The 14,301-nt window shown below is 37.0% G+C and overlaps 1 protein-coding gene across 1 annotated transcript in view; it reads right to left on the reverse strand.

The window, feature by feature from the left end:
• Positions 1–14,301, reverse strand: part of LOC150098179 (sodium channel protein para-like) — a 1,334,265-nt gene that overhangs the window by 989,907 nt on the left and 330,057 nt on the right. Inside the window, 1 exon segment of the mRNA XM_090406598.1 lies at positions 5,835–5,877. Coding sequence (XP_090262724.1) covers positions 5,835–5,877 — 43 coding nt within the window.

Here is a 14,301-nt window from a genome sequence, read left to right on the forward strand (position 1 = left end):
CGGCAATGTCACATTGCCATCTTCAGGAACATAAAGATATGGTATGTGCACTAAGGAACTAACAAAGCAAATGAAGACTCTAAAAAACATTCCTAACCTCAACAAATTTGGGTGCATGAAACTGCCCCAAATATGGGAGACTTTCATTATGAGAACTTCAGCCCAACTGCCAAGACTACCAAATTAGCCCGCAAGAGGGCACCATTAGGACTTTAGGAACAAAATTAGTTTCTTACTTTCTTCCTCATTTGCTTTGTTAGTTCCTTAGTGCACATACCATATCTTTATGTTCCTGAAGATGGCAATGTGACATTGCCGAAATATAGAAGTGATTCATTAAAGTTATCTTTAATCAATATACTCTATATGCGTTGTTAATTCCGTAAATTAATTACCAGTTATGTCTAACCAACGTATAAGTCTTACTACTAGAAACATCTCCTTGCGCATATGTATAATGTTATGCATTAAGGGATTGGCCACTACCCAGACTAGTTTCGACCTTTATTGAGGTCTCCTCAGTGGGAGCTAGGCCCAGAGGTGGAGATACCAGGCAGAAGCAATAGTGAGGTCATCTTTACCTATAGGAGTTACCAAAAGGTGTGCCACCTTTTTTTTTTTTTATTAAATTACTCTGGATTTAGAGAAAGATGTTGAAAGTTTATTTTTCACATGGTTAGACTATTTTCAAGAAGAAAGCATGTTGAAAATTCCTGGAAGTAAGTCAGCTTCTGCTCTTGAATTAGGCAAGAAAATAGAAAATAAATTCAGGAAAATAACAAAATATTCTGGATTCAATTGAAAAAGGTTAGATATGAAGGAAAGTGTACTGTAAAAGATATCAGTGATTATAAAGGTGACATAAAAATTGAAGGTAAAGATATTCCAGATGTCTGGAATAATTACATTGAAAGATTGCTAATTGAAACATGCAGCGACAGCACAGTGGTCAGAAACACTCAACAGGAATACAATCAGGAATATATATCAATACTTGAAATAGAATAAGCCATCAAAAACCTAACACATGCAAAAGGCAGGCTGAAGTAGATGATATTCGACCAGAAATACTGAAATATGGAAATATAAGAAGTTTACAGTGGCTGTATATTGCATAATTCACAATGCCTAGTACTCAGGTCTGATTTCATATAACTGCAAATAGATCTCTCATTGTACCTATCTATAAAAAGGGAATTAAAACTGAATGTGAGAATTAGGAGTATTTCCCTCCTGAGTGTCCCTGGTAGTATTTATGCAAGTATACTTGAAAAACAGCTAAGAAAAATTGTTGTAGAGAAGCTTGGTGAAGAACAAACTGGATTCAGTCCAGATAGACTTTGTCAGCATCACAATTTCACCTTAAGACAGATAATTAAGAAATCATGGTAATATAATAACATTCTGCATGTACATTTTGTAGATCTGGAAAAGGCATATGACAAGGTGCCAAGAGAAAAGCTCTTGAAAATGCTATAGTTATATGGTGCGAATGAGACATTATTTTGGCAATACATAATTTATATTTGAGTTAAATCAGCAGTTACTATTGAAAGAGGGTACAGGAAAATGATTTGATGTTAAATCAGATGTGAGCAAAGTTGCATGTATCTCAACTATTATTCATCATCTGTTTGGATCATATTATGAAGGGAAGACACAATAAACCTGATATCAAAATCAAAGGTATTAATCTCAATTGTTTACTTTATGAAGATGATGTTATGCTTCAAAAGTACAAGATTCCCTAAGTAAACTGAATAATTGCTGTAAATTTCTGCACTCCAAAATGCAACACTTTGCACTTATTGATATTAAAACTACAGCCCCTCTAATTTGTCCAAAGCAAAAATGTCTATTCAAATCTTCCTGAAGAGAATTAACATCAGCAGTGCTACTTATAATTCTTCCCAATTTTGCATCATCATCAAATAATTGAAGATCCCCAGTCAGTCCACAGGATATATCATTTACAAACAAGTTAAACAGCAGAGGCCCAAGAACAAACCCTAGGGCACACCACTGGTTACCCTCCTTTTTTGAGACACTGCTCCATCGTACACAACCTACTGGTATTGTTCAGAGAGCCAATCTCCAATATACTATATATTCCCATCCTCTGCAGCTTGTACACCAACTTTTCATGTGGTAATCTATCAGATGCTTTTATAAAGTCCAACAATATCACTGTATCATGTTGGAGGTTTAATGAAATATTTACAGCACTAAGGAAGAATTAAAAACTAATTTTAATGTTTCCAATATTTCATCTCAGTAATCAAGACATCTCCAAGAGATTTACTTGGAGAGTGGTGAATGAGTGGAATAAGCTTCCAGAGTCTGTTGTGGGTGCTACGACCGTGAATGATTTCAAGGCAAGGTATGATAGATACTGTGTCGATGTCGAATAGTTGTTCTTGACATGATGTTAGGGCCTCCCTCAATGAGTCTGTCGCCTCCTTGGAGTTGCCCGGAACAACAACAACAATAATAATAATAATATGAATAACTCTTTGAACACACACGCACACAAAGACAACACAATACTAAATGAAACACGTGTATGAATCTAAAGTCCTATCTAGGTGGTGTACTTTCTACGGGCATTTGTAAGTGGCTTAGGATGTAAGACCTCTGACAAGTATAGTTTCCAAATTTTGAGAAGTTTTATGCATCAGTATTTATTTAAAACAATTTGGCTTACTTTGGACAGACAGGTACATCAGCGACCACCCAATTAGAAGAACACAAATTGTACATCTGTAATCACTACTATGGTAAATCTGGCCTTGCCGACCATGTATTGAATACAACCCACGGAAACACTTGAAAGAAATCCAGCATTCTCCACCATAGTAAATTTTGAAAAAGAAAGACTGTTTTCCTTTTCTGCTGTGAAAGACTGTACAATCTTCAGTAGCACTCAGAAATCAACTGAATTTAAATAAATACAAATGCACAAAACTTGCCAAAATTTGGAAAACAATAATTGTCAGATATCCACTTTACATCCTAGGCCACCTACAAATGCCCATATCGTGTGCCACCTAGATAGCACTTTGGAGTCACCCACGTGTTTCATTTAGTTTGTGTTGTCTTTGCGTGTGGTACAAGAGTTACTTTGTAATCCCTGAAGATGTCTTAGTGACCAGGACAAATATTGGAAGCATTAAAATTAGTTTTTAATCCTTTCCTAGTGCTAAATATTCCATTAATCCTCCAACATGATGTCCTCCCAGCACTTAAACTTTAACACACTGAATATCACTGTATATGATTCTCCCTTATTTAATACATGGTTAGAGTATAATAAATTTAGTTTAATCCTTTATCCAAGTGTGTAAAAAAAAGTATCTTCAGGACTGGGGTAAAATGTTACAACACCAGGCAACTTCTTGCAAAGGTGGAGCAAGCTACCAACACTCCTATCACAGTGTCTCCCATAATGCAAAACACATCTCCTTGCGGATATGTCTAATGTTATGCATTAAGGGAAGGGCCACTACGCAGACTAGTTTCAACCTTTATTGAGGTCTCTTCAGTGGGAGCCAGGCCCAAGTGGAGATACCAAGGCAGAAGCATTAGCAAGGTCATCTTCTCCTATAGGAGCTGCCAAGCAGTGTGCCACCTTTTTATTAAATTACTCTGGATTTAGAGAAAGATGTTAAAAGTTTATTTTTCACTTGGTTAGAGTATAATAAATTTAGTTTAATCCTTTATCCAAGTGTGTGCCTTGGTATATCCACTTGGGCCTGGCTCCCACTGAAAAGACCTCAATAAAGGTTGAAACTAGTCTGGGTAGTGGCCCTTCCCTTAATGCATAACATTATACATATCTGCAAGGAGATGTGTTTTGCATTATGGGAGATACTGAGATAGGAGTGTTGGTATCTTGCTCCACCTTTGCAAGGAGTTGCCCGGTGTTGTACCACTTTACCCCAGTCCTGAAGATACTTTCAGGCGCAAACTTTGTTTGCACACACTTGGATAAAGGATTAAACTAAATTTATTATATCTTATTTAACACACTTGCTACCTTATCATAAAATGCAAGTAAATTGCTAAAACAGGACCTACCCTTTATATATACATGCTGACCATTATAAAGAATGCTGTGGCCATCAACCCAACCCTCTATTCTGTTCCTAACCAATCTCTCCAGGGCATCAGTACATAATTGGAAGAGAAAAGTGATGCCAGTAAGTCATCCTTGTCTATAGGTGAGGTGCCTACAGTACCATTAAGAAATGAGAGTGGTGGAAACTTGCGTGGGAAAAAGCTGTGCCCAATGGTGTTGGCAAAGGATCAGAAGGTATGACTGCCATTTGGACAGAAGGTAAATTTGCAGCATTTAGCCCTTCCATAGTTTGATTTGGATTTGGTGATGATTTTTTTTACAGCTGTTGCAAGTTACAGTATAGGTGGAGTGAGCAGATGGAATTTTGGTCTTGAGACATTTTTGGTATGCAGAGTTTTTTCTTTTACTGCATTGGAAAACACTTTTTTGAGAACCAAGGCTTGGATGGTGGCTGTAAATTTGCAATCCTCTATTCTATTCCTAACCAATCTGACCGCAACTGCAGTTATACAGGCTGGTCTATAATTGGATACCTCTGTCCTAGAACCATGCTTGTGGAGTGGTACTATTTTGCCTTCTTTCCACTCCTTCGGAACTCTACCTACTGCAAGACTTTTATTAAATAACCAGGTCAAGGGCATAGCCAATTGTAGTGCACATCCTTTAGGAATGCGTGGTGATGTCTCCATTTCCACAGCCTTATTAACATCTAACCCAACCAACACCTGATACACCTCTGATGTTTGATCTGATTTGGCTCAAAATTTCTCTATGAAATCAACTGCTGTCTCTATCGCTCTCCAAATTCCATTAACGACTCTGACCTTTTCAACTATCTCTTTCTATAGCTTGACTTTGTACAGTTAAAATACCCTAATAGTGAGCTCATCCTTCTTGGAGACTTCAACGTCCACAACCCAAATTGGCTTCCCTTTTCCAGTTTCACTGCTCAAGCAGGCAGTGATGCTGAGGTGTTTGCCATTAGCACTGACATAACATTGATCATCAAATTCCATACCAGAATACCTGACAATCTCCATTTTGTTAATACATGTAATCTCTTCCTAACAAGCTCTCCTGCCAAGTATACTGTGGATGCCAGTTCTCTTCTTGTTAATTTAATGTCACAACCTCATACAAGTCTCTTTTACTACAGAACAATTGTCATCCACCAGTTCTAAGCGTCATGTCCTTCGGTACTATAAAGGTGCTGAATGGGATGATCTCCATGACTTCTATTCCTCTTTCCTGTGGTTGAAATACTGCTTTATTTCTCCTGATATAAACACCTGCTAGACCAAATAATAGAAATCATCCTCACACAAACAAAAACCTTCATCCCTTATTCCAAATTTACAGCCACCATCCAAGCCTTGGTTCTCAAAAAAGTATTCCAATGCAGTAAAATAAAAAAACTCTGCATACCAAAAATGTCTCAAGACCAAAATTCCATCTGCTCACTCCACCTATACTGTAACTTCCAACAGCTGTAAAAAAAATCATCACCAAATCCAAATCAGACTCTGGAAGGGCTAAATGCTGCAAACTCACCTTCTGTCCAAATGGTAATCATGCCTTCTGATCCTTTGCCAACACCATTGGGCACAGCTTTTTCCCACCCAAGTTTCCACCACTCTCATTTCTTAATGGTACTGTAGGCACCTCACCTATAGACAAGGATGACTTACCGGCATCACTTTTCTGTTCCAATTCTTTACTGATGCTCTGGGCAAAGTTCCCAAGAACTGCTCTCTACATGTCACCCATGGTTTTTCTGCCAGTAAGAAATCTAAAGAATCCTTAATAACTGGAACACAACCAAGGCATCCAGTACTGTTGCTATCTCACCCTTTGTGTTAAAAACTTGTGCCCCAGAACTAACACCTATTCTGTATGGCCTCTTCAATCCATCTTATTCCAATAACATCTACCCTATAGTATGAAAACAAGTCCACCTCTAGCCCATCCCAAAGAAACATGGTAGAAGTCAACCAGTGAGCTACTATCCTATTGCTCTCACTTCTGTTCTCTCTAAAATCTAAAATTATGGAGAAGGTCATCAATAACCAATTCCTGAACCACCTTGAGACCTACCAACTAATCTGTGACCAACAATACAGATTCCACCACTCATGATCTACAGCTAATCTTCTAGCTTTCACCACCCACCTCTGGAATCAAGCCAAGGAAAAATTTATAGAAACTTGCATAGTGGCATTCAGTATTTCAAAAGCATTTGATTGGGTTTGACACAAAGATCTACTTAGCAAATTGCCATCCTATGGTCTGCCTTCCACACCTTGCAACTGGATCGCACTTTCTCACTGTTTACTCACTACTTATCATGATGAATGGTTTCATCTCAGATTTCTCCACTAAGACAAGAGTACTCCAGGGTTCCATTCTTTCATCCACTCTCTTCCTTTTGTACAAGTTGCATCCAGAAAGTAATACCCGGTCAAAAATTTAAAAGAAAAACTGATATAGAATAAAAAAGTTTTATTGTGTACACTAAAATACTTATATATATATATATATATATATATATATACACTTTGTTTTTCCACATAGTTGCCATTGACTCGCATACCACCATCAGTGAGTTCAACTACTGAGTCATGATGTTCTTCAGTTCATTTTCTTCTTCAATGCACTGAGATGGGAGCCATTGCTTCATATCTAGGAACAAGAGGTAGTTCACTGGGTGCAAGGTCAGGGCTGTAGGGTAGGTGATTGAAAAGTTCCCACCCAAACTCTGAATTTGCTGGATTTTTTTGTCTGAGTTTCTTCAGTGTTTCACAATACACATTAACATCAGTTGTTGTTCTTCACTGATTGGGTTTAAAGAAAATCAACGAGCAAGATCCTTTTCAGTCCAGAAGACAGTAGCTATCTTATTTTTGACTGATGATACCTTTTGAATTTTTGTTACTTTCGGAGATAATGAATGGTGTCACTGCATTGATTGTTGTTTTGACTCAATGTTTGTGTATGAAATCCCATGTTTTGTCACCGGTCACAATATGAGAAAAAAGTTCATCTCCTTCATAACACTCCATTTTTCTGCTGATTCCACTCATTGCTGTTTATGCACATTGGGCAGCATTTTTGAAACATATCTGACACAAAATTTCTTATACCTCAGCTATTCATCACAATTTCATGAATGACTAAGCATGAAACTTCTGGGAATTCAAAAGAAAGTTTCATAATTGTAAAACAATGATTCTTATACATTTTTGTGTTCACTCTTTCTAAATTGTCTGTCTGTCATTGCACTTTGCTAGCCATTGTACTCTTCATCATGAATATTGTTGCACCCTTCAAATAGACATCATTGCTTAACCTTACTGTCACTCATTATATTAGGCCCATAAATCTTACCCACTCATCAGTGAATTTCTGCAGCACTCTTATTTTCTGCTAACAAAAAGTATCGCACTATGCACCTCACAACAGGCTGGATTTTTTTAATCACAGCACTCAATATAAATTATTCATAGAAGACAGCAAGCGATAATGCAACAAATAGCAAAATGGTCAACAGCTAGCTAATGAGTCACTCTATGCTCCAACATATGTGCAACCCACCTTCCATACCTTATTTCAGGATTTCCCAAACTGTGTTCTGCAGAACATCAGTGTTCCACAGAAGGTGAATAAGTGTTCTGCCAGAAGTTCTCCTGGAATTTGTCATTTTAGTTTTCTAAGTATTTTTCATGATAAATATTTTATAGTGGAAATATTCTAAGAAGAATAATATTCATGAATATGTCGAAAAGCTCAGACCCAGAATGCCTAATAACATCTGTGTAGCAAATGTTAGTGACCAAGCGGCATGTTTTTAAACATGGAAATATTCATGACTTATCGTTGATTTTCACACATCGAAATCTTTCAACAATCGGGAAAGAGAATACTGCTGTTTATGACCGATCATGAAAATTGCCTGCAAGCTGATTACAACAATGGGCGGTGTATCCTCAGTTCTCAAAACTGAAAGAAATAACATCTGTGTTGCAAATGTTAGTGACTAATCAGCAAGGAAGTATAAAGAAATTTTCAACTAAAATTGAAGATCAAGGTAGTCTGTATCCAGTTCTCAAATCTAGTAATACAATACTTTCTTTACAAGTTCGTATTGTAGGGTGAAAGTTTTGAAACCATTGTGTCGTGATTTTTTAAAAGTAATAAGCCTGCAGATTTAAATTTTAATATGAATAAGAGGCAAGGGACTTTGTTTAATTTTGGTATTAAGAAATCTCTTATTGAAGGTGTTTGTGATGCAACAGATAGTGAGTCATCCACCACTATCCTACAAAGTGATCTCCAGGATGTACAAAAGGAGGGGAAAACTACCAGCACACAGGAGAAAAAGTCTGCATTCACTTGGTAAGTATTATAATAATGTTATAAATTTTTGGTGATCAGAATGGAATATGTCAATGAAAATCAGCACTAATTAATTTAATGATGTTTATGTTTAACTGATGTTTAATTAATTATTAATTAATTAATAATTAATGATCAATTATTAATTAATAATAAAAATCGGGTAAATTAACAATTAATTATTTATTAATACATTACTAAATAACCAAGGTGTTCTGTGAAAATTTCATGATTTGTGAAGTGTGCCGTCTTCAGAAAAGTTTAGGAAACGCTGCCTTATTTGATGGTAAATTGTGAACTGACCTTACTTTCTGGATGCACCTCCAACATAAATGACCTGCTCTTTCAGACTTCCAATCCTATCTATAGCTTTGTGATGCCAGTATATACTCCATCCTCCTTTTCATTTGACAAACTTTATAGTGCTGAAGTGTTAGACTCTTCAACTCACCACTACCAATGTCATGAACTCCAATCTCCTACTGTGTTTCCCCGAAAATAAGACCTATTTCAGGATGCTCGTAATATAAGCCCTACCCCCAAAATAAGCCCCAGTTATGATCGTCAGCGAGACAGACGCATTTAGTACGTCCATTGCGACACGACGAACGTGTTGAATTATACAATAATAATATTAATATATAATTAAATATAAATAAATAATATTATTGACATTAATCATCATCATCATGCATATCAAGGATTTAGGCCTACCATGGCCTGTTCCGGCCTTAGAAGTCATTGTTGAATCGTTTAGGAGGACGTCCTGGTTTTCTTTTTCCTGGAGTGATAGTGGATAAGGATCTAAAATTTAGGGGACACATCGCCAAAATTGTGAAGACAACACAAAGACTTCTGGAAATGATGAGGAGGACGCTGACGTGTAGAAGTAGGGAGATTCTTGTTCATTGTATAAGGCTTTGATTAGGCCACACATGGACTATTGTGCCCAGATTTGGTCACCTGGTTTTCAGAAGGATGAAGAGATGTTGGAAAGGGTCCAAAGGCGACTGACTAAGGTAGTTTCTGACCTCTGGAATGTCGAGTATGAGGAAAGATTGAGAAGATGTAATTTGCAGAGTCTAGTGGAGAGAAGGAATAGGGGAGATATGATAGAGACCTACAAGTTGGTAAGGGGTTGTTATAGGATCAATGGTGGAGAAGTTCTACAGAGAACAGTGGGAGATCGGGGAGAACCAGAGGTCATCCCTGGAAACTGTATAAAGAGGGTGTGAGTAGGGGAGTGAGAGGCAGGTTTTTTTCGTGCAGAGTTGTGAATGATTGGAATGCCTTGCCTGAGAGTGTGGTGTCTGCAAGGAGTTTGAATGTGTTTAAGACCCGGTATGATGAGATGTGTGTGAGATAAAAGGACCTCCTAGATGAGTCTTTGACTCCATGAGGTCTTGTTTAATAATAATAATAATAATAATAATGGTTTGTACTTTTAGGCTTGTTTTGGTAATCTTTCTGTTTTCTTTCTTTGAACGTGTTTCATCCATTTATGTTTATATTTTTTAATTATAAACATGCATATAAACTATTTATACTTATATTTATATAAACATTATAAACTATTGATATTAATACTTAAAATAAATGATAATATAAATTATAATTAAGTATTTGTAAATACCCAAGCGGGCACCTTTGGACTAGAGGTAAACGCCTATGTAAACAGATAAACTCGAGACTTATTGCTGAATAACCAATTGGAGTACAAACACAATGCATGAATAATGTGCGCACGATAACGAATGGACATGGTTGTGTCTAATATTAATCTTCATAATTCAATACATCGATGTTCCAGAAGATGATATGACTGTATTTGAATAAATGTAGATTTTTTTTGTACATTAATAAATGAATAAATGTAGATTGTTGTACATGAAAAAATAAGACATACCCTGAAAATAAGCCCTAATGCGTCTTTTGGAGCAAAAATTAATATAAGACCCAGCCTTTATTTTGGGGAAATACAGTAGCTATATTTCAATGGGGCAAGAACAACCTTATAGACTTTAATACTACCAAAACTCAGTCCTATCTGATCTCTCACAGAAAAAAAGCTCTCATCCCTCTCCCTTGCCTTCAGTAATAAGATGCAGATATCCAAACAAGATCAGATTTTCCTTGTTGAATTAACCTATACCTCCATATTTTCCTGGCACAAACAGCTGCCAAAAAAACTTGGTGTACTCTTTTGCAGAGGACACTACTTCATGCCTTCACAACTGCTAACTATATAGATCCCAAATCCACCCAACCATGGAATATTGCTCCAATATTTGGAGTGGTGCATTAAAATCTCTAAGATTGCTTGATTCTATTCAGAAGAGGGCAATCCAGTTAATTAACAGTCCCTCTCTCATAGATGTTCAGTTTCTGTCTTACTGTTCTACAGATATTTTCATTGACAGTGCTCTGCTGAATCGCCACTATTATTCCTCCATTTTCCTCCAAAATCATTAGAGCTAATGTTATTGTTCTAATATGGTGTGTTATAACGCATCTCTTTTACAGTCAATCTTGAAACTCACCAAACCAATTCACTTCTTCCTCTTGCATTCAGTTTACTTCTGTTCTTTGGAACAGCCTTACCCACTCTGCCTTCCCCAAAAAATACAACTTTCAGTTGTTAAAAAAAAAATTTAAACAGATTCCTCCTTACTTCTTATTCTCTTCCCCCCCCCACAGCACTGATTTGCTATAGGTCTTGTGACCTTTCATGTGTGGGTCAGATATATATATATATATATATATATATATATACTAGGGGGCTCTGCCCCCCCCCAACGCCTACAGCACCCAACCCCTAAAGTTACGGACTGGTAGGCCGGTTCTCCTTGAATTTTGAAGACTTGAAAGGGGGTTCCCCCCTGCGCCTATTCCCCCCCCCCCTCCCGAGTTCCGGACTGGTAGGCCAGTTCTCCTTGAATTCTGATGACTCGAATTTTGAAGACTCGACACTCAGGGTAGCCCCTGAGTTTTAAAATGTTTCAAATAACTTGACAAAAAAAAACACGTGCCATAAAAACATTTCATAAAAAGGCTTATAATTTTATATCTATAGGGTAGATATCAGTGGCGTCACTTGCCCATTTCGGTTGGATGTGCTGCATGGCTTATGCACAAAATCCACGTCAGTTTGACTATATGATTACATTTTTATTGATATATGAAAGTTTTAACAGTGTATAGCCCATCAGTGCTGATCATAATTGGTCTAATGATTATGATCATTAGACCAATTACTAATGATCGTAATTACTAATAACAAAGTAGGATAACTTTGAATACTGTAAGTTATCAAGTAATTGTAACCAAATGTGTGCAACGTGGGGTACAATCTGTTTGTTTTAAGATACTGTATATTAGAAAACAGTAATGAAAGATAATGCTATATTTGATTGGTATATTTGAATTACTCAAATGTGCAAAATTTGGAAGAGGAGGACGAGTGTTATAGTCGAAGGAGTCTTTCCTCCTTCGACTATAACACTGTTTCCCATTGTAAATATGGGCAAAAAAGTTATATATTTATTGAAAATTATATATTAAAACTTATCTTATATTATATATAAAAACTTGCCTACCATGTCAGTTCACACTTCGTGTATGCAAAACAGATGAAACTCAGAAAACAAAAACAGCAGCTCATGACAAATGACAATGTTCAATTGGATTATAAATTATATATTTAGTTTAATTTTTCATCCAAGTGTAAGCAAACAAAGTTTGCACCTGAAGTATATTCAGGACTAGGGTAACTCGTGGTAAAGGTGGATAAAGCTCCACATCACTTGCCTTAGTATCCCATAATACAAAGCACATCTCCTTGCATACATGTATAATGCTATGCATTCTGGGAAGGGTCACTACCCAGATCAGTTTCCATCTTTATTGAGGTCTCTTCAGTGGGAGCCAGACCCAGAGGTGATACCAATGTTGAAGCAATGCAGAAGTTATATCCCTATACGAATTGCCAACAGGTGTCACACCTTATTATTAAATTACTCTGGATTAGAGAAGGATGTTCAAAGTTTTTTTCCCACTTGGACCTCAATAAAGGTCGAAACTGGTATGGGTAGTGACCCTTTCCAGAATGCACAGCATTATACATGTCTGCAAGGAGATGTGCTTTGCATTATGGGATACAAAGGCAAGTGATGTGAAGCTTTATCCACCTTTACCACGAGTTACCCCATTCCTGAAGATACTTCAGGTGCAAACTTTGTTTGCTTACACTTGGATAAAGGATTAAACTAAATATATACTTTATAATCTAACCAAGTGGGGAAAAACTTCCAATGTTCAATTGGATTGGTTGACACAATAACCAACCACAGCCTCTAGGTGTTATTATCTCGGAGCTCACCCTGCCTCGCCTTCTGAGCGGTTTAAAACTACTAGAACGCTAAAATTTGATCTGCTGCACCATCTGTACATCTTTTCAAAGGGCTCAAAGGTGTATGTATTTTGAATACACACCTAGGCTATTAATGCGAATGTAATGCAATGTTTACACATTGAAAATTGTCCACTTCATGAAGCATTAGTCTATTGTGTTTACTTTTAGAAATCACGTTTAGTCTGGAAACAATTATGGGAGTCTTTAATGGGAATAAATGCAAAAATATAACATCATTGATATTGCTATTTGGTGGATGAGCACGGCACACCTAGCACACCTGGAATATTTGTCCCTGATATATGAACATGGTAGCAATCATTTCAAGTCTTCATATAACCAGATGGTGTAATAAATTTAGTTTAATCCTTATCCAAGTGTGAGCAAACAAAGTTTGTGCCTGAAAGTGTCTTGACTGGGGTAAGGTGGCACAACACCAGGGCAACTCATTACAAAGGTGGAACAAGCTACCATCACTCCTATCTCAGTATCTCCCATAATGCAAAATACATCTCCTTGCAGATATGTCTAATGTTATGCATTAAGGGAAGGGCCACCACCCAGACTAGTTTCGACCTTTATTGAGGTCTCTTCAGTGGGAGTCAGGCCCAAGTTGAGATACCAGGCAGAAGTATTAGCAAGGTCATCTCCTCCTATAGGAGTTGCCAAACAGTATGCCACCTTTTTAATAAATTACTCTGGATTTAGAGAAAGATGTTGAAAGTTTATTTTTCACTTGGTTAGACTATAATAAGCTCCCACTGAAGAGACCTCAATAAAGGTCGAAACTAGTCTAGGTAGTGGCCCTTCCCTTAATGCATAACATTAGACATATCTGCAAGGAAATGTCTTTTGCATTATGGGAGATACTGAGATAGGAGTGATGATAGCTTGCTCTACCTTTGCAAGGAGTTGTCCTGGTGTTGTACCACCTTACCCCAGTCCTGAAGATACTTTCAGGCACAAACTTTGTTTGCTCACACTTGGATAAAGGATTAAACTAAATTTATTATAGTCTAACCAAGTGAGAAATAAACTTTCAACCAGATGGTGCCATTTCACCTACTGATGAAAATCGTCTAACATGTAGGTGGTGACATTGCACTCAAGTGGCCATCATGCCATTTGTCCTCATTTTGGAAAGATCTGGTTTGAAGCCATCAGGGACACAAAGATCCTTTATAAAAACTTTTAAACCAAAGTTGAATTTGCTTTTCTCATATGGAGGGTTGCATGTATTTTCCCTCCTATAAATTCTTGTTTGCCATCCTGCAGAACAAGCACACCATCCAGAAAAATACATATGATTAGCAGTCATCATACGTTGACCTCATTTCAGCAATCAAATACTTAGGTATTTGGGTGGTAATTACATTGGGTACCTGACTGCATTCCAGTTAACCAACATCATCTCATATTC

Source organism: Typopeltis vanoorti, chromosome 16 (assembly GCF_054136105.1).
Source record: "Typopeltis vanoorti isolate ZY-2024b chromosome 16, IOZ_Tvanoo_1.0, whole genome shotgun sequence".
Classification (NCBI taxonomy): domain Eukaryota; kingdom Metazoa; phylum Arthropoda; class Arachnida; order Uropygi; family Thelyphonidae; genus Typopeltis; species Typopeltis vanoorti.